This window comes from Trachypithecus francoisi, unplaced genomic scaffold (assembly GCF_009764315.1).
Source record: "Trachypithecus francoisi isolate TF-2019V2 unplaced genomic scaffold, Tfra_2.0 Contig01461, whole genome shotgun sequence".
Classification (NCBI taxonomy): domain Eukaryota; kingdom Metazoa; phylum Chordata; class Mammalia; order Primates; family Cercopithecidae; genus Trachypithecus; species Trachypithecus francoisi.
Window position 1 is genome coordinate 18,890,880 of NW_022681433.1, and position 22,072 is coordinate 18,912,951.

The 22,072-nt window shown below is 39.9% G+C and overlaps 1 protein-coding gene across 4 annotated transcripts in view; it reads left to right on the top strand.

Moving 5' to 3' along the window:
• Nucleotides 1–22,072, top strand: part of MIPEP (mitochondrial intermediate peptidase) — a 210,635-nt gene that overhangs the window by 31,409 nt on the left and 157,154 nt on the right. For all 4 annotated transcript variants that reach the window (XM_033237239.1, XM_033237225.1, XM_033237232.1 and 1 more), the window contains exons 11-13: nt 17,120–17,273; nt 18,883–18,960; nt 21,164–21,368. In XM_033237239.1, the coding sequence (XP_033093130.1) occupies nt 17,120–17,273; nt 18,883–18,960; nt 21,164–21,368 (437 nt within the window). The remainder of the gene's footprint in view (nt 1–17,119; nt 17,274–18,882; nt 18,961–21,163; nt 21,369–22,072) is intronic.

A 22,072-nucleotide genomic window follows, 5' to 3' on the forward strand; every position in this document is an offset into this window, starting at 1 on the left:
CGGCTGGAATCCTTGTTGTGTCCCGTTGCTGGCCCAGAGGAGGGGCTCAGCATGTGTTTACTGAGCCAGTAAAGGAACAAAGCGGTGCGTGGCGTGGTGCTGCGTGATTTCCTTATGTTTCCTCATTTTTATCTGGACACATATATTGTTAACACATTATTGGTCCATCTGGAAGGATTTAAATGAAATAAAGATGTCAGGAACTTAAGCTGACAGAAGTACTCCTCTAGCTTCTGTATCCTCCTGTGTTCATTACATTGGAGAAAAGGAGGTATGTCCTCCTGTCCCTGCATACACACTGTTTCTGTAATTTTTATATTTATTTACAAACCCAAGAAATAGAGCTGTTTTCACAGTGAACACATTTTCAAATGTTTATAGCTCAAGTCACTTTATATGCCCAATAGGAATTTTAAAGAAAAAGCTCAGAATCTTACCCTTTAATAACTTGTTAACATTTTTCTCTTGTAATTAATTTTTGAGATACACTGTTTAAGTAGCAGAGTTAAGATTGATTTAGGTAATAGAAGAAAATGTAAGTTTTTTGGTTTTTTCTTCATGAAAGCATACCAGCATGCACTGTGATAATGTGTTTATTTATTTGGTATTAAGCTTTAAAATATTTTTATGACTATGCATTATTGAAGCATCAAGTAAAGCATAGTAGGTACTTGTCCAAACTAAGAAGTAATTGCTTGATTATTTATTTTGGCATTTGTCATAAAAATAGAAAACAATAACTTTCTCTGTTCTTTTCTATACCAGCAGGATGAGGTAGCCTAAGATCAATGAGTGTATTGAAGCATTTACTTGCTTAATTTTCATTTATTTTCCTCTCTTTGGGCTGCATCCATCACCGTTGCCAAAACCATTTTTACTTACAAGACATAATTGTCTCCTAATCTTTACTTAAGAATATTTGGTCAGATACTATTTTTTATTTTTATTTTTCATTAAACAACTCTTTTTAGGGACAGGGTCTCACTTTGTTGCCCAGGCCAAAGTATAGTGGCACAATCATGGCTCACTGTAGCCTCAACCTCCTAAGTTCCAGCAGCCCTCCTGCCTCATCCTCTCAAGTAGGTGGCACTACCAGTGCTTAGCACCATACCCAGCCGATTTTTAAATTTTTTTGCAGAGATATAGATTCTTGCTGTGTTGCCCAGGTTAGTTAGCTACTATTTTTTTTTTTTTTTTTTTGAGACAGAGTCTTGCTCTGTTGCCCGGGCTAGAGTGCAGTGGCCAGATCTCAGCTCACTGCAAGCTCCGCCTCCTGGGTTTATGCCATTCTTCTGCCTCAGCCTCCGGAGTAGCTGGGACTACAGGCGCCCGCCACCTCGCCCAGCTAGTTTTTTGTATTTTTAGTAGAGACGGAGTTTCACCGTGTTAGTCAGGATGGTCTCGATCTCCTGACCTCGTGATCCGCCCGTCTCGGCCTCCCAAAGTGCTGGGATTACAGGCTTGAGCCACCGCGCCCGGCCGTTAGCTACTATTTTTAAAAAATGTATCTCAAATTCAGCATCAGTCTTCTTTTTAGTGAAAACAGATAAACTGTTATTCAAAATCTATAATAGTTAGTTTATGGTAAACAACAAGGGTTTAGAATATATTATGGTTTAATGTAAGATATTGTTTCACAAAATTGTTTTCTGGTTGCAGAACTTGAAACCCTGCTCCTTGTAGTTGCATTAAAAAATAAAATTTCTCTTTTAAAATTCTGTCAAAGATTTGGCTTGGCTGTTTCACCTGTTAACAATGTAGCATAAATCAGTAGTAAAATTTATTTGTACTTTCCATGTTTCTGTAAAGCATTTGATTTTTGACATTGGACAGTAATGTAAATTAAATATATTTAATATTTAATATTCTAATTTTTAGAATTCTAATTTTAATTCTAAGTATTTAAAATATTTAATATTCTAATTTAATGTTAAATATTCTAATTTTTGCTACTCTCATTTTTATCTGGTATTCCTTTCATATGTCCCCGATACCTGATTATTTTCAGTAATGCCTTAGCCTTAAATGTGATCGTTTTTTCATTTAACTATACTCTGTAAATATAGCATGCCCAAATGGTGGTTCCAAGGTAGGAGATCAGCAGGACTTGTTTTCTGGTCACAACCTCCTGACCAAAACAGAATCTGGTGCAGACAGGATGAAGTAAAGAAATCAGCCCACACCAGCAGATGGCAAGGAAAGGGATTTCTGGCTGCCCTCACTGCTTATTAGCATAAGACACACCCACCAGCGCCATGACAGTTTACAAGTGCCATGGCCAATGACCCAGAAGTTAGCACCCCCTTCCTAGAAAGTTCTGAATGATCTCCCAATTTGCATTAACCCACCCCTTAATTTGCATCTAAATAACAGTGGGTGTAAATACAGCTGCCTACAGCCCACAAGCCTGGCTCTGGGTGCACTATAGGATCTGATCACAACCTACTTTTGTTTTACAGAGAGAAACATCTCTACTCACATTTATTTGTTCTGATTTTTCTTCCACCCCTGCTCTTCCTCCACAGTTTATCCCAGGCAAACCCCTTTCTGTCTCAGAGGCAGAACCTCTGTTGGGGGAGCAGTGGGTTCCCGTTGCCTCCCTGGTTTCTCTTACACGCCTGTGACATGTTGCCGGGGGTGCATGAAGCCGCTGAGTCTGCACACGCCTCGTGTAGCTCCTGGCTCCGCTGTGCTCACAGCCTTTGTGCTGCAAAGTTGACCTGCTAATATGTTCTTCTGGACGTTAAATGTGTCTTGTCAACCATATTTAAAGTTCTGCAAGAACAAACACTCTGGACTTTCAGTAAATACATATTAATTCACAGCCCCTAATCAAGCTTGTATCTAGACCAGTAACCGTGAAAAGCAATCCAGTGATGAGTTTTTTTAGAAGGAGAATGCCATGTTTTTGCATGACATGTTTACAGTGCTCACTGGTTGATGGAGTCTTCCACCTGCTTGCTAAGTCCATAAAATCACCAGGTATGCTGGGAACACAGTGTAGTCTGCCAGATATCCATGTGGGGCTTTCGCTTATCTTAAAGTTTTAATACTAATTTATTTATTTGGGTATTAACTCAGTAAAAGAACCAGGAAACGGGATGCAGAAATGCATCAGAAGAGGTTATAAGAATCAGGTTTTAAAAATCTCTTTTAAGTAGCTTAACTGGCAAATGATAGAGTTTTGGTTTGAGGCTTCAGTAATCTTGATTGCCAAGAGGAGGCTGCCGCACAGGTAATGGATGAGAAAAGAAAGGAAAAATGTCATGTTGGGTTTGAGTTAGAAGAGTGGAACGAAGTGAAGATTTCTAAATCCTTGTTAAATTCATCACCTTTCAAGTAAAGACTTAAATGTGTGGCTTGACACAAAATGGAAAATAGAAGGGGCTTTCCTTGATTTGAGCTTTTTTTCAAATTAACCTCAGGGAGTCTTTTGCTTTTATGTTAAATACTCCAGATTTACTTCAAGTTTTTAATGCTTGTCTAAAGAAAAGTAAGAACCTGTTTAGAAGTAGGAGGAGAAATTAACATGTTTTAAAAGTGCCCAAGGTTCATCCTGGAAAATACCGTCGTGGTATACATGACTGTCAGCAAGTCTTAAAGAGCAGCTCATTTTCCTTTTTAAAGCTTTAGTGTAAGATTCTTCATGGAAGGGTAACATTATTTCTTTCAAATACGAAAAGTGTGTGCTAAATTATTTTATTTGAAATTAAATTTTATTTTTGATTAGGCAATACATTCACATGGCTCATAAAATCATCAATGTTAAGAAGTATTAATTGAGAATACTCATCTCTGCCTCTGCCCCAGAAGTCATCACTTTTCAGTTGTTTAATGTATGCTTCCAGGGTTTGGGTTTTGTTTTTGATGCTTTGGAGACACTATTTCTTTTCTGTAACGAATGAGTTTCAGTATTTCATTTATTTTGGTGCTATTTTTGTTTCTTTATTGTTTTTTGTTTTTGAGACAGAATCTTCCTCCGTTGCTCAGGCTGGAGTGCAGTGACGTGATCTCGGCTCACTGAAACCTCTGCCTCCTGGGTTCAAGTGATTCTCCTGACTCAGCCTCCCAAGTAGCTGGGATTACAGACATGCACCACCACACCCAGCTAATTTTTGTATTTTTAGTAGAAACAGGGATTCACCATTTTGACAAAGCTGATCTCAAACTCCTCTCCTCAAGTGATCCACCTGCCTCAGCCTCCCAAAGTGCTGGGGTTACAGGCATGAGCCACCACACCCTGACAATTTTTGTGCTATTTTTAAATTAAGATATCATTGGGAATGGGAATTCAGTATTGTCTATTCCTTGCTAAGATATATTCTTAAAATCTCAAGAGCATTCATATAATGAAATAGGGATGTTTTGTGTTTTAAACTATTCAGAAAATGGGCTCTCACAGAAGGACTTTGTTTTGGATGTGAGAGATCGTGTGCTTTGTTAGTACAGGATTAGTGATCTTGGTGGTTTTAAAAAATTTATTATGAAAACTTTCAAAATAAACAGAAATAGGAAATGGATGGCTCAATCAAAAGAAAAAAAAAGGACAAAGAAAAAATAGTTTAAGAAAAAAATGAATAAAAAAACAGAAGTAGAGCAATATAAGTAACCTCTGTATATTCATCTCACAGATTCCACCATTACTAAGATTTTTCTATGTTTACTTCATTTGTCTTTTTTAAATTTTCTTTTCTTTCTTTGCTCTTCTTTTCCTTCTTCCCTCGCGGCTTTCCTTCCTTTCTCTTTTCTCATTACTAACGTACAGTCATGTGTCACTTAATGACAGGGATACATTCTGAGAAATGCATCGTGGGCCAGGCACAGTGGCTCACGCCTGTAATCCCAGCAACTTTAAGAGGCTGAGGCGGGTGGATCATGAGGTCAGGAGTTCAAGACCAGCCTGGCCAACATAGTGAAACCCTGTCTCTACTAAAAATACAACAACAACAAAAATTAGCCAGGCATAGCAGCACATGCCTGTAGTCCCAGCTACTCGGGAGGCTGAGGCAGGAGCATTGCTTGAACCCGGGAGGTGGAGGTTGCAGTAAGCCGAGATCATGGCACTGCACTCCAACTTGAGGAACAGAGTGAGACTTTGTCTTGAAAAAAAAAAAAAAAAAAGCATCGTTAGGCAGTTTTGTCATTGTATGATCTTGGAGTATACTTACACAAACCTAAGGGTATATAGCCTACTACACACACACCTGTGCTCTCTGGTATAGCCTGTCACTCCTAGGCTACAAACCTGCACAGAATATTACCATACTGAATACTGTAGGCAGCTGCAACACAATGATGAGTATATATGCATCTAAACATGGAAAAGGTATAGTGAAAATAGGTATACAAGATAAAAAACGGTACACCTGTATAGGGCTCTTACCACAAATGGAGCTTGCAGGACTGGCAGTTGCTCTGGGTGAGTATGAGTGAGTGGTGGGTGAATGTGAAGGCCTGGGACATTACTGTACACCATTATTGACTTTATGGTCACTGTACACTTAGGCTACACTAACTTTATAGAAAGATACGGTTCTTCCTTCAATAACACATTAACTTTTGCTTCCTGTAACCTTTTTTACCTTATAAACTTTTTAGTTTTTAAAAACTTTTTGATACTTTGTAATAATATTTAGCTTGAAACACAAGCTATAGCTGAACAATATTTTCTCTTTTTTTATCCTTATTCTATAAACTTTTTTCTATTAAAATTTTTTTTTGTACTTTTAAAACTTTTTTGTTATAAACCAAGACACAAACACACACATTAGCCAAGGTTTACACAGGGTCAGGATTGTCAGCGTCACTGTCTTCCATCTCCACATCTTGTCCTCCTAGAAGGTCTACAGGGGAAATAGTAGGCATGGAGCTGCTATCCCCTGTGATAACAGTGCCTTCTTCTGGAATCCCTCCTGAAGGACCTGCCTGAGGCTGTTTCACAGTTAACTTTTTTTTTTTTTTTAATAAGTAGCAGTACGCCAAAATAATGATAGAGAAAGTATAGTATAGTAAATACATGAATCAGTAATACAGTCATTTATGAAGTATTGTGTACTGCACCTCGTTATATGTGTTAGGCTTTTGTATGACTGGCAGCACAGTCGTTTTGTTTACACCAGCATCACTACAAACGTGTGAGTAATGCCTTGTACTCTAACATTATGACAGCTGCAATGTTACTAGGTGATAGAAACTCTTCAGCTCCATTATCCTCTCAGCGGACCACCCACTGTAGCATCTGTGGTTCATTGTTGCCAGAAGTGTTGTTACCTGGCTTAGGACTACTTTAAAGGAAATCCTAGCCCTCATGCCATCTCAGTCTTATACATTTATTAAGTACTCCTGAAAAACATGAACATCTTCTTACATAACTCCTGTATCATTATTACCTAATAAAAATTTAGTAGCAATTTGTTGGCATCATTTAATATCCAATCTCTATTCGTATTTCCTTGGTAGTATCAAATCAGCTTTTTTCCCAGTGAGTTTGTTAGAATTAGGACTCAAACAAAGCCTCCACATTCTCTTGGCTTTTCTGTCTCCTGTCTCTTACCTTAGTGCGGTTCCCTATGCGTCATGTTCTTCTCACTCTCTTTTCTGTCATATGATCAGCAGCAGTTGTTGAAGAGACCAGGCCATTTTTCCTACAGAATTTCTAACTTTCTGGATTTACCTGTTTGCTTCCTTGTGGCATCATTTCACTAGTTCCTCTCTTTGTATCATTCCTGTAAGCTGGATGTTACATGTAACAACTCACTGTTAGACAGTTCCCGTTTTTGGCACGGACGCCCATAGGTGATGTTGTGCACTTTGTGTCACATCACATCAAAAGACATGAAAGAGCTGATCATGGTGACACATGTCTGTAATCCCAGTGACTCGGAGGCTGAGGCGGGAGGATCACTTGAATCCCGGAGTTCAAGGCTGCAGCAAGTTATGATCATGCCACTGTACTCCAGCCTGAGCGACAGAGTGAGACTCCATCTCCTAAAAAAAAAAAAAAAAGAAAAAAAAAGACGTGAAATATCAGTTGCCCACCGAGGGTGATGTGAAGATGGTCCCCTAGGTAGATGGATGCTGACAGGATCTCTGCAGTCTGTGGTGAGGGCTTCCCTCTCAACTAGAAAGGGATCTGTGTGGTGTTCCTGGCAACATGGAAACACCCAGTTTTCCCTCAGTCATTTACCCAGTGGCTTTAACACCCATTGATAGTCCTCATCTGAGTCAGTCATTCTTTTTAATTGCCAATTCTCAAAATAAGGACTTATTGTAATAGTTTTCTGAACTAGTGACAAATGAGAATTATCTGGCTTTCTCTTTGTAAAGTGTCGTTATAAACTAATGGAATTCCATTGATTCAACGTGTTTCAGTCCATTACAGTCATTTTGAAGGGATGCCAAATTTGTCATAACTTGGCCAATTGCGCCGAAAAGTCAGTCTTTTAGGAGCTTGTTAAGTGAGACTCAAAATACCTGTGTTTATTATTCCCAGTTGAGTTTGAACCATTTGCTGCATCTCTGCAGGACAGAAAAGGCGTGGTGATTTCTCCAGTTCTGAGCCAGGAGCATCTGCGACCTGGGGAGAGGTCTGAGTATAGGGTCTGTTGCTGGACTCAGTAATTCAAAGAGGATTGGAAAAACTCCTTAGGCAAAGCAAATGGCTGTCTGGCCACTTTCCTTCATCATTTTCCACAAGCTCTGGGGGAGAAAATCTCTGTCTATTTCCCTTTCTGCTGATGCCATTTGTTCCTTCTCATGAGGTTTTCATTCCTCCCTGTCCCAGGGCTAACCTGGGTCTTCTCTCACGACATTTCCACATCTCCCATTCTGTTCTCTCTAAAGCAAGGTACAGCACGTAGGCGTTGTTTTTGGTTAGTCTTTCCTACTGTTCGATTTTAGACATGGCTGTTTGATTTTACATTTTGATACAGCTTAGGAAGCTGAATGAGAGACTGTTGCAGTCGAGGTCTCCTTGCTGTAGTGAAATTTGGCCCCAGCCTCTATGGTGAGAGTTCTGTCATCTTACTGGCACATCCGTGTGGTGTCATCTTCTCTCCTTAAAGTCGGGCCTACTGGTTTACTTTCCTCATCCCCAGGAGGAGGATGGAATTGCACTGTCTTTAGCTTTGATCTCTGTTAACCACAGTTTCCAGTGAACTGTGTTGCTGATCTGCACCATTAATGATAATTATTTCCTGGTTAGCAGGAAGTTTGGCTGGAGCAATTTTCTTGCCACTAGCTGCAGAAGTCAAGGTAGAACCAAATTAGCAATGGTGGATTCTTTATAGAACAGGGGGAAAAGTCTTTTCAGTTCTATATAATTACCTGAAGGGCAAACAGGTTTCCAGTTGCATTCAGTTCCTTTACTGCTACCTTCTCTATTTAACCAGATAAAGCAGTGGCTCCCCCTGTGGTTTTCAAGACAGCATTTCAAAAATGTCACCCAGCTATAATATGAAAATTATACTTAGTCACTCCTGATGTCAAAAACACAGTTTCATTTGCTTTCGATAAAGTTAAACATAGTTTCTCTGTCAGTATTATCACATGCTGTGCTCTTTACAAGTGTGCATTTTTTCCTTGCCCACACGTGCCCTCTGGCAGGCCATCTTGTCCATTCTGCCCTCTGTGGGCATTTGCCATTTGGTGCACATGTTCTCTGCCACATTTGCTCTCACTCACTGAATAGAATAAGGTAAGACTGAAGCTGTGTTTACTTGCTGTTTCAACCTGGATTCTCTGAGTGTACTTCATTGTGTTTTATATTTCACTAAGTTTGAGGCCATGGTATTTGGATGTAATATCCAAGTTCTTTCTTTACCTTAATTCCAGGTGCATCAGAGGTTGAAATAGAAGTCTGACTCATAGAGTGTGCTTCATAAATACAGTGATCCATTGATTTTTTAAAAATTCAATTTGCAGTGATGAATTCTTCAGTTGAAAGTCTCTTCTTGACTGATATTTCTGTGCTCATTTCAATCATAATTAGTGTTGGATGAAGGTTAGATGAAAATTTTGATACATTACTAAATTCGAATGTTCTTAATTCAAAAGACCTAATTATATTTATACCATTGTATTATGTTAATAGTGATATGTTCTGGTTCTTTGCTGAAAATTTTTAAACTCATATGTAACGTATTGTAATCCAGAACAGCAGAGCGTTTATTGGACTTCATTCAGTACCTGTAGTGGATAGAACAATTTTCTTCCTCTTTCTTTCTTCAGAGGAATCAGAGGGTTGTAGAGATCCCTTACTTCTGGGTCCAGATCCATGGAATTCTTTACAAAAAATGGTCATAAAACTCTTGTAAAACTGTAGAGGAGTCTGAGGTGATGACAGGGATGGCATTGAAGCCAAATCCTCAAAATGCACCTAAGTTCTGTCTCTGCTGGTTGTGGCTCTGCTGTGCTGTGAGGTTCTATGTGCTGCTCGTGGCGCTTTCCCGCTGTCTTGGGTCTCTAGATGAGAGAGGAAAATGTTCCTATGTGTAGCATCTGTGCAGATAAGGAAGCTGTGGATGGAGATGGTGCAATCGGTTGTTTGCAGGCCGGCCTCAGCCTCGGAGTGCTCTGCTGAGGCAGGCGGAACCACATGATGAGCCTGGCGTGGAGGGCCATGCTGGGGCCTGTGACCACTGAAACGCCCTCTGTGCATGTTCTTTCACTCCGTGTTGAAGATGTGAGCTGAGAGCATAGCAGTCACGGCCTCCTGACTGGCAGGTCATGTGGGGCTGCTCCTCGGGGCCCCTCAGATGTGGGTTGGAGCTGCAGAAAACACCCTATAGCTTTTTGAATCTCTTCCACCCTTTCTGGACCTCCCTCCCTCTGGCTCTTCTTCAGGAGAGAAGTAGCTTGCATTTGGTGAGAGTCACTGAGGGTGTGGAGGGGCATGTAGTCTCATTCTGGATGGCTGAGGCAGCTGAGTGAGCACTAAGGCACTAGTGCTTGCTTGAGCTTGTCTGCCCCATTTGCTTGAGTCCCCTTGGGCCTTTGCTACCCTCTTTCTTCCCTCCCCGTCTGCCAGGAGCCTCTTCTTTCCAGGTGTGCTCCAGATGCTGCCTCTTCTTTGTAGTTCTCTCTGTTCCTCCCATTCCCAGCTTCTCCCCTCTGCCAGGTGGAACTGACCACAGCCTCATCTTTGAGCTAATGCCTTGTTTACACTGCTCTTCTGTCCCTGATCATTTGGATTGGTGGTCATTATTGTCACAGTGTGTTCATCGTTCCACACTGAGGAGTTGTCATGCAGGCACATAGCAGGTGATTAATGAAAGTTTACTGCATCTACACAGCTTCTTGACACAGTGTTGTATTTCTTTTTAGAGGTAAGGGCAGCTTTGGGGAATAGAAGGGAACTGGAGTAGGAGTAGAAACTGCTTGTCCCTAGGTTATCCACGACAGGTGGTGAATGAAGTCCGATAAATGCTCTGCTATTCTGGTTTGCAATGTCTCTGTCTAACAGCAATAATAGTGACTATATTTTACCATGTGCCTGCTTTTCTCCAGGAACCATACCAGGTTCATTGCATGCATTTCTGTAATTGTTAATGGAGCCTGGAAAGTATTTCCACTTTCCTGGTGAGGAAACGGAGGCTTCAAAATCCTAACTAACTTGCTCAAAGCACGGAACCAATGAGAAATAGTATTTCCAAACCAAAGGCTCTTTCTTGTATTCCAGATTGCCTTAGACTGTCCTTAAACCTTTTTGAGCCTGAGTTTCCTCAAGTAAAACTAACAATAATTCTGGTAATAATTCTTGCCCTACCTGTCTCACAGAATCACGTAAGGAATAAGGAGATTCTTGATTCTTGATATGAAAATGCTTTGCAACTTGTGAAGCACCAAGACAATAGAAGATAATATTATCTCAAACCACTATAGATCTTGCTTCATCAGTTATTCTAACTTTATCATAATCACCATCTCTTCATTTGTATTAGCTTCAAACCCTTTGCCTGCAGACCTGCTAAGATATCTCTTACCTTACAACACAAATAATTACCCTTCTGTGACTGTTGAAGAGACCGTGGTACTATCTCACTTCTTTCCTGCCAAACTTCCCCCAGTCCTCCTCTCTCCTGGATGCCTCCTCTTTCTAATTGCTACAGTCTGGTTTATAGGCCTGTCAGTCTACCCAGCTAGCGTTTCCAAGTTATCAGCCACCTGCCAGTCATGAAATTCAGTAATCTGTTTTACTGCTCAACATCCCTGATGTCTGCAGTTTTCTCTTTTTGGGGTTTTTTTGCTTGGATTTGAGATCCTAATATCTGCAATTTTTGACTGCACTTACCATGTCCAGTTTCTTAAAATTCTTTCTTCAACACATACCATCAGACTTCCTGTTCTCTCTGTTTTGATCACCACGCTCTTTTCTCTTTTAACTTCTCTAAATTAGTCATTCTCAATCTTTGTTCACTGTTAAGCTGCCATAGGAGGGAATGCAGAGATGTAGTATTCTCATTGTGACCAGTAGCTCCTCTCTCTTCTGTCTTACTCTTGAAAGCATTTTGAGAAATGTGTGTAAGAATGAATGATACAATTACTGTGCTTCCTTTAGTACTTGCTTTAACTTGTAACAGATAGTTGTGAAAAACTTCAGTACCTCAGCCTAAACAAAGACGTGCCCTCCTGATGATTTTTTTCAACTTCCATGCTGTTATCATGCAGTTATAAAGGATGGTCTCAGGCCTTCTACTTAGGTGTTGTCGTAGCCTTGGGAAGGTTACTTACTGTCTTGTAAACCTGTTTTCTCCATTGTAACATAGGGGTGACAATATTACCTTAAAGGATCATTTTTTTTGCTGTTAAATGAGATACGTATAAAGGGCTTAGTCCACAGTCATAGTCAGCACTCACCAAATGTTAGTTGCCATCACCATCATCACCATCACCATCATCACCATCATCATCATCATCATCATCACCATCACCATCATCATCATTTGGTAGTGATAGTTTGCTGTTTGTACATTAAATTTTGGGAAAAATGGATAACATATTTGCAATATAGGTCAAGCATTTCTAATCTGAAATGCTCCAAAATACAAAACTTTTTGAGTGCCAACATGATACCACAAGTGGATCTCATGTGACAGAGTGTGGTGAAAATACAGTTCAAATTTTGTTTCATGCACAAAATTATTCAAAATATTTTGTAAAATTACCTTCAAGCTATGTGTATAAGGTATATATGAAACATACATAAATTTCATGTTTAGACATAGGTCACATCCCCAGAACACCTCATTATGTATATGCAAATTTTCCAAAATCCAAAATCCAAAACATATCCCAAGCATTTTGGATAAGAGATACACAAACTATACTGAACTTTCTCTTGCTATAACAATTGTGAATCTTTACATTTTAAACTGACCTACATACCACTGCCAGAATAATCTTTCTAAAGCACAGGATTTTGTCATTTCTCTCCTCTTCCTTACTACTAATAGCAGCTATTCCTCCATTGTATGCATTCTGGGGATATCCAGTAAACGGTGGCAAAATGAAGGGCATATCTCTGTTCTCCTCTCTGGTGCCTAGCTAAATTAAGAACAAGAGCATCATTATATCTATATCTATATATAACAACAAGACGGATCAGGAGGGCAAGGCAGGAGAAGGGGAATCAGTAAATATTATCTAAAATTGCTAAACCAAAAAATGTTTATTTTAAAACCAACAGAGGCCTGTATCTACCAAAAGTATCAAAATTAGGAGGCAGCAGAATCGCTTGAACCCGGGAGGTGGAGGTTGCAGTGAACTGAGATCATGTCACTGCACCCTAGCCTGGGTGATAGAGTGAGACTCTGTCTCAAAAACAACAACAACAACAACAACAAAAAATTAAAAAACAATAGAGAAACCACCAGAGAAGCTAAAATATAGACTATAGATATCACTAAGATATCAAATGATTAGAAAGAAAAAGGAAATGCAGCACACCTACCCAAAGAAGGAAAATAAAGGAAGCATTAAAAGAAACATATCAGAATTACATTGGCAAGAGTGAGGGCACTAGGTGTTTTCATACACTGTAGGTAGGAATGTAAGTTAGAACAGCTTTTTTTTGTTTTTGAGGACAATTTGGAAATACTTATCAAAAAATTTAAGATCTCATACTCTTTGCAGCAATGTCATTTCTTCAGTTTGTCTTATGGATAGGCTTGTGTGGGTGTGACAAGGACATTTCACTATGGCACCATTTTAACAGATAAACTAACAGCAGCTTACTGTCAGTTAAAAGGAGCAGAGGCAGACCAAGGCAGGGAAGTGAGCTCTGGGTGTGGCTTCATGGGATGCATTTTCTGTAAAGAAATTAAAATCAATAATAAAACTGATGAAAAGTCTGGGACCCTTTAATAATCCCTATGTGTGAGAAATTCCAAACCATGTCAGTGGTCAGATACTTCCCCATTGATGCTTCAGGCTCTCATTGGCCTTGCCTCCTCTCTGCTCACGTACAACACAGTAGGAGATGCATGAAATAAGCTTTGTCATGTGTTTGCTGTGGATGACTACACCCATGAAAGAAAACAGGATAGAGCTTTATATACCAAACTGGAAAGTATTCCAAGTTATATTTTTATGAAAAATATATGTGTAAAAAATACATATCATTGATATAGTTTTATGTTAAATGAAATTGTGAGATGGTGTGAATGGTATGATTCTGTTTGTGCCAAAGTAAATTTATATATACATAAAGTTTACATGCATAAACTTGTAAGAATGTGCATAGAAAATGCCTGGAAAGATACACAAGATATTTGCCTCTGGGGGTGGGCATAGTGAGCCAGAGGGCAAGATAGTATACTTTTTGCCCATTGTTACTATTTGCCTAACCCGTATGAGTGTCATGGTCATTGGATAAGTCAGTAAATACTTTTAGGTTATAGTTTAGTAAACTAAGCTGTGCTATTAGCTTTACTGTGTTTCTTTTCCATAAAAATAAATGTCATATGTTCATTATAATCTTAAGAAGGGTATAATTTTAATATGTAAAGTTTCTTTTTCTCCTTTATTTTTGGGTTGGTTTTTATTATCTGGAAACAAAAACGTGAATTGCTTTTTATAACCAATTATAGTTTAGACGTTCTTGCCTTGGGAGTAGGTTCTGTGGGAGGTTTCTGCTCTGTGAAGTTCTGATGTGGTTCTCTATGTCTGCCTACCTGTCTTTCCAGTTTTGGGGGCAGCAGTTTGCTCTGTGGCCTTGATTCTCTGCCGAATCTAAGAAGATTCTTGGTTTTCAGTTTGTTCAGCTTCCTGCTTGTTAGGATGGAGTGGTGACTTTCAACCTTCTCATGTGCAGGAGTGGAAACCTCAAGCCTGGACCACTTACTTTTATAATTTATTTTCTCCCCTCTTTCCATGGTGCTCCTTTCTCTTAGTTCTTCAGTAGCTCTGAACTGTTCTCTATCTTCCTTCCCAGTCCTCCCTCTGATAGTTCAGGGGTCTACCCTTTACCCTCTTCTCAGCCTGCATCGCCCTTCCCTTATGGCCATGTCTCCCTCTATAGCTCTAACATCCAGACAGTGAAGTCTCCTTGTTCTCCTTAGCTTTGAGTCTTGAGTGTCTGGCATCTCATGGGCACTTCACAGTCGGTGTCTCCAAAACAGTCTATTTTCTGTGAGCCCTCCATCCTCTTCCCATCATTACACCTCACCCTCCTCTCCTCTCCCACAAACACACCCAGATTCCCCTCTTCCTTTTTTTTGTGTTCATTGCGCTGGCTGATTCAGTGACTCTACCATCCCACTTATTTGTCCAAGCCAGAAACCTGAGTGTTATTCTAGATTGTTCTGTGTTTCTCATCACCCTCCAAATCCAGTCACTCACACAGTCCTGAGACGTTTGCATTTCAAAGGAAAAAATGCATTCATCCCTGACCCCACTGCCCTCCGTCAGAGTTCACCCTCTGAAGCCCGGAAGTCTGTCCTCCTGTCAGCCTTCCCTCCCTCCTGCATTCCACCCTCCACACTGTCTACTGTGCAGCATTCCAGAAAGCATCAGATACCCACTGTGGCCTACAGAAGCTGGCTCCCAAATGGCATCTGCAAGCAATTCATTGAGAGTGTAGTCATAAAATATTAGAAATTCTATGTATATTTGTTTTTCTTTATCTCAACTTATAAAAAGTCTCCTTTTTGCAATGTGATAAAACAATACCACATGAGTATACTTTATAAATGTACTTATAGAAGGTTGAATACTCAAAAGTTATTTTAGTGTGCACTGGTAAGGAAACTTAGAGGCCATGGCCTGTGGTGCATGGTCCCAGTTCCTCAGCTTAGTGGACTTTGCCTTTTCCAAACTCTGCTCCCATTCTTTCTCCATTTATCTCTGCGTTGGTAACTGCTTCGTCTTTAACCACATCCTTTTAAGAAGGGACCAGGCTATTTTATGCCGTCATACTTTAGTTACCCTGTCACTTCCGCCCAGGATTCCTATTATGATTCCCATTTTCCATTCCTCATCCCAGCCCTGCCTTGCAAAGGCTGATTCTGTTTGTTTGGTTTTTTGAGATGGAGAATCTCACTCTGTCGTCCAGGCTGGAGTGCAGTGGCGTGATCTCGGCTCACTGCAACCTCTGCCTCCGGGGTTCAAGCAATTCTCTGCCTCAGCCTCCCGAGTAGCTGGGATTACAGGCAGCCACCACCACATCCGGCTAATTTTTGTATTTTTAGTAGAGATGGGATTTCACCATATTGGCCAGACTGGTCTTGAACTCCTGACCTTGTGATCCACCACCTCAGCCTCCCAAAGTGCTGGGATTATAGGTGTGAGCCACAGCACCCGGCTGATTCTTTCTTAATTCCTATCCGAGAAGCTTTCCCTGGTGCTACTCTGCACTCCACAAGTACATGCTCTCCTTTGCTCTCCCATTGTGCAGTGCTCATTCATTCATCCTTCAGCACTGCCTATTGAGCACCGGCTGTGTGCCTGAGCACTGCTCCAGGCCCAAGACACAGTGTAGTTGGTTCACTTCTCTGCCTCCTTCAGTGCCAGCTGCTTAGACACAAAGGCTCTTGATTCCTCTCCTCCAGCACCCCGCAGGTTTGCCGATAGCATGCTTGAGTGAACGAACCAGGGAGCGAGGGCACTGGTCACGAATGTCTCTTTCAACACTAGGATTCTGTTTAATGAAAAATCAGTCAGAAATTAAGGTGTAAATTTGTGGATGTCCACAGCCAAAGTCTCATTTGTTGTGCAATTTATGTTCACTTGCTAAACTCATTGATTTAGTAGTAACTATGTTTGTATATATTTTGTATATAAATTTGTAGGGACTCTTATTTTATGGAACGAAATGTTGTGCAGTTCTAGAATCACAAATAAAGCCAATTGAAAAAAATACATATATTTTGGTAATCCCAAAAAGTAGATGTATAATGAAGACCTACAATATTCTAGAGCCATTATTTTTGGCTGTGGTTATATATTTTGGCTTGACTTACTGACTCAAATGTAAACATTCAAATCACATATTTTGGATTTGTTTTGGTTTATGTTGGAATATATAGAACAGAAAAAGTTATTTTTGGGTGAAGAATAATTCACCTTACTAGTTATGTTGTCCTTAAGATATCTAACTATAAAACAGATAAATTAAGATCTTATTCTTTATATTGCAGGCATTTTTTTTCATAAATGAATATTTTACTGGATGAGAACTTTAAATTCACTTAATGTGCCTCAGGGTTTTTATTCATTTAATATTTATGTGATATAAGTCATGAGTTTCTAAAATATAACTCATGAGGTAAGAGTTACCATTATAACTGAAACTGGTCATATCTTGCATATAAGTATGTATACAGTGAGCAGTTGAGACAGTGCTTAATTGGGTTAGTAAAGGAGTAAATAAAATGGAAGGGACAAAGATTAGGGAATGATATGTCTACCTTAATTACTGACTTATGACTAACACTAGTAATAATCAGACTGTCATTCTGAAGGACACTGTCTGAGAACCCCTCAAATGATATAAATGCACTTTTATGTTTTGAATCCTTCTTTAGCTCCAGTGATCTTAAGTATGAAATGAAAAGTTAATTGAATTTACCTGCAGAAATGGAAATAAACAAAGATGCCGTTGAACCTCTCTTCCTTCTCTTAGGTATAATATTGAGCCCAGCCTATGTTGCCCGTTTTTCTCTCTTGGAGCATGCATGGAAGGCCTGAATATTTTGCTAAACAGACTATTGGGGATTTCATTATATGCAGAGCAGCCTGCAAAAGGAGAGGTGTGGAGTGAAGATGTCCGAAAACTGGTGAGCTCCCACTCAGCCTGCAGTTGCATGCGTTAGCCTTTCGGTTTGGGAGTTGAGTCAACAGCAGTTTCGTGTTGACGGTAACTTTGCCCTGATTGAGTGTGTCCCCTGCCTTATTTCTGCTTCACAAAAAAAATCCAAATTGCACTTTTGATTTAGGACACTGTATAAAGGATCTAAACATAAAACAGCAGAATTTTCTAAAAAAGTTGTTTGGAACTTGATAGAAGGTTGAATATATATACACCTTCATATATCCACAAATTCTAGTTAGAGGAAAATTGGCCATTACTTTGTATGTACCTTCAGTGCTGTGTGTCCCTTTTGGTTAATTCCCAAATCCATTGCATGAGTAATTTTTTCTTTCCAGCCCCCATCCCATGTTGTAGGGGCTTATATTTGCATCAGATATTAATTTACGTCCTGTGTTCTGATTTATTTAACTTCTTTGATAATAACTTCAAATCTAGCAATCATCTTTCTCCTGTGAAGGCCCACTTTATTTGAGGCATGAATAGTTTAAATTTTTCCTCATAGGATTTGAGGCTTTGTTGACCTGTGTTTGTCACTAAGACATTGTATTGTTTTGTTGTTTGATTTTTGCTAGCATGCTTACCACACTGCTTTCTTCACTATATTTTAAGAAATGTAAAAAATCTCATTGTCTCTCGGTCGGCCACGCCTTGTGAGTGGAGAGTAGGTGTGGTGGTGGGATTGAAAGGAGAGTCAGGATGGGAGGACGTTCATCACTACATTGATTTACTTCAATATCTGTATTACAAACTTCCAAAAAAGATAGAGATTGATAAAATGCTGAGATATAATAAAAAGCAAAGTTTATAAGAGGAGACTGAGAGGACAAAATGCGAGTGATGAAGAGGTTTCCCCAGAACTGCAGAACGTGCACTCCACGGGGGGCCAGTCCTGTTGTCAGTTGCGTTCACTTCTGTGTCCCAAGTGTCTTGAACGGTTCCTGGCACCAAGTAGGTGCTTAATAGATGTTTGATGAACAATGAATATATACTTGCAGGTAATTTCAAAGCACAAAATCGGGGTTCTCTTTGATGGAATCATTAAATTCTCAAAGAACAAAGAAGGCAAGATGGAGAGTAGCGGTTGAGTCTCTCCTATAAGCTCTGCCTCTTGGAGAGGGGATAGATAGTGATATTGCTGATTTTTAACTCAAGCTGCGAGCTGCATTGTGGTGTTTTCAAATTCAAGGGTTATAATTTGCTTGGGCATATATCATGACATTCCAGGATTTGAAGGAAAAATACTTTTGCTCCTAAAACTGCCCAGCCAGCACTTCTTCTCAACTCTTGTGGTGGTTAGTAAAGGTGTTGTAGAGGATAGGCAGTCCGGACAGAAGGCCCTCATGAGGAAGATTTCCTCTCCTGGACACAGAATTCCAAAACCAAAATCATTCAAGAGATGGAGCAGAAGAGGATGCGGGGAAAAGAGAATCTGTCTCGAGACAATACGGGATGTAGAATGTAATTAAAATGTCTGTATGTGTGGCTGTGGGTGTTTAACATACAGATTCTTGTGCTAGGGGTTTTAGAGAATCGGATGGCCTAATTTACCACCAAATTAAAAATTTTTTTTCTAGGCTGTCGTTCATGAAGCTGAAGGATTGTTGGGATACATTTACTGTGATTTTTTTCAGCGAGCAGACAAGCCACATCAGGTGATCCTTTCTTTATAAACTGGTCTCTCTAGAACTGATCAGCATTTCATTTGTATTAATGTGAACTTTGTATCGTTTTTTAAATTCCATGATATTTAAAAGTTATTAATGATGGTTACCAGATATATACATTTGAAATTAAGATAGCATTTTAAAATTTAAAAGTTTATGGAAATAATTACATCAGTCTGTATTTGTCACTTTTATCTGGGTCATGGTATTAATTATAGTAATAATGACAGCTGACATTTTATGAATCCTTATTTGTGCCAACCAGTGCACTGAGTCCATTATACACATCAGCCTCTTAATGTTCACCTCAGCCTTTTGACTAGATACTCACATTATGAGGAAACTGAAGCCAGAGAGGTTAAGCTACTTGGCCAGAAGTGCTAGGACTTGAAGACATACCTCCCGATCAGATCCCCAACTTTTAACTCTTTTCCATACTTGACAATGAACCTGTTCTAAAACTGCAGAAGATATTCCATGTGGAAACCTTACCAACCACCAAGTAGCTCCTTATGTGGAAGACTTGAGGCAGCTCATCTCCTTTTCTTTAGCGTTGGCTGACGTTGACAGCCAGTCAGCTTTAGCAGTTTCATGTAGTTTGATAGGAAATGTCAAGAGTTTAGGTTATAAGTTATAACAGAAATAACGTATCTTATGTTTGAATAGTGATTCACAATTTCCAAAGCACAGATTTTAACAGATGTGAGCTTATGAATTCTGGACAGCCACTGTGGGATTTGATAAGGAAGCATTTTAGAGATGAGGCTTGCACAGGCAGATTCTTTTCCAAGATGATTTGGCTAGTAGGTGTGAAAGGTAGGAACAGGGTGCGGGTCACCAGACTCTGCGGCCAGTGTCCTCTTTGCTTAAATGGGTGGGTGGTGGAGACTCAACTTAGTGATTAGGAGCCCTGGCTCCTAATAGTCAGCCTGGGTTCAGATCCAGGGTGCGGCAATTCTAGCTAGGTGTGCTTGGACATATTTAATAATTCTTTCTTTCTTTCTTTCTTTCTTTTTTTTTTGAGACGGAGTCTCGCTCTGTCGCCCGGGCTGGAGTGCAGTGGCCGGATCTCAGCTCACTGCAAGCTCCGCCTCCCGGGTTTACGCCATTCTCCTGCCTCAGCGTCCCGAGTAGCTGGGACTACAGGTGCCCACCACCTCGCCCGGCTAGTTTTTTGTATTTTTTTTAGTAAAGACGGGGTTTCACCGTTACCCAGGATGGTCTCGATCTCCTGACCTCGTGATCCACCCGTCTCGGCCTCCCAAAGTGCTGGGATTACAGGCTTGAGCCACCGCGCCTGGCCCATATTTAATAATTCTAAGACTAGTTTTAGTTTTATCATCTGAAAAGTGAGATACCTGCTACACTGGGTTGTTGTGGAGAATAAGTGATACAGTGTATGTGAGTCTCAATGTAGTGCCTGTTTCAGAGTAAGTTACTCTGGATCCGGATCCCTTGCTTTACGCTACTTTAGATCCCATCTCGTTCAACTGATAAAAGTCAAGAGAGGCTGGGCGTGGTGGCTCAGGCCTGTAATCCCAGAACTTCAGGAGGCTGAGGCTGGCGGATCACTTCAGCCCAGGAGTTCAAGACCAGCCCTGGCAACATAGTAAGACTCCCATCTCTTCAAAAAAATCTAAAAACTTAGCTGGGTGTGGTGGAGCACACTGTAGTCCCAGCCAATCAGTAGGCCGAAGCAGGAGGATGGCTTGGAGGTCCAGGCTGCAGTGAATTGTGATCACAACACTAAACTCTAGCCTGGGCAACAGAGCAAGACCCTATCTTAAAAAATGAAAAAAAAAAAAAAAATAGCCAAGAGACACGGAAAGTACTTACTAGTTCATTATCTGACACGTAGTAGGGACTCAGAATAAATGTTAGTGTCCCTTCCTAAGCTCTTTGCTGACTTTGTTTCCAGCATCTGGCACAGCATCATTTCAATGCATGTTTTGGGACCAAATTAATGAATTAATCCATATAAACTGAATGTGTTCTTGATGTTTTAAAAAATTAAAATTTTAGCAGAATAAAAAATGTCAAGAAAAGCTGTGTATATGTAAATAGATAGAATAAGAATATAATTAAAGTTTGCACTCACACATTTTGGTGAAATTTTATATTCATTAAGACTGTTTTACTCTTCACATTACCAAATACTTTCTTTTCCTTTTATGTTTTCTGATTCTTAAAGGATTGCCATTTCACTATCCGTGGAGGCAGACTAAAGGAAGATGGAGACTATCAACTCCCAGTTGTAGTTCTTATGCTGAATCTTCCCCGTTCCTCAAGGAGTTCTCCAACTTTGCTGACTCCTGGCATGATGGAAAATCTTTTCCATGAAATGGGACATGCCATGCATTCAATGCTAGGACGTACTCGTTACCAACACGTCACTGGTGAGCCATGAGGAGGGCTTTTATTTACTACAATCCTTTACAAACATGCATTTTCTTTTAAATTGGGAAAGGGGCTTTTTATTTGGAAAATGTGATCGTTTTAGCATGTCCTGTCGTCTTTATCTCAGATTGCCTCATCCTGTCCTCCCCATAGTTGTGCAGCCTGATCTTCCAGTGCTTTTTCCCATGCTTGCTAACAGCTTTCACCAGGGAATAATCTCAGTTTCAAGTTTGTCCCTTTTTACATTTTACAGTGTTTTATATTGAATTTAAGTTTGTGGCTATGTGTGTGTGAATAAAAAGGTATCTCTTTAATACCTACCACAGAGTTAATAAGTAAGTGAATGGTCTCTCTTTATATTCAAAATCAGGAAACAAAATAAAGCATGCTTAAAAAGTATGATGAAGTCCTTTTAACTTTTAATTTAAATAAAGCATGCTTAAAAAGTATGATGAAGTCCTTTTAATGTTTCCCCTGTATAAAATCATAGTTCTGCTTTGTAGTTTTGATGCTGCTAAATATGTGCCCATATTTTATGATATTACAGACTTTGCTCTTCGCTGTCTTATCCTTAAGTCGTAAGCTCCCTATCACATATGGTCAGCATTAGCCCACTAGTGAATTGTTGGCATCCAGCATTTATTAACTAACTTTACACACAGTATTTTGGACAGGAGAAGGCATTGAAAAGACTGTAGGTGGG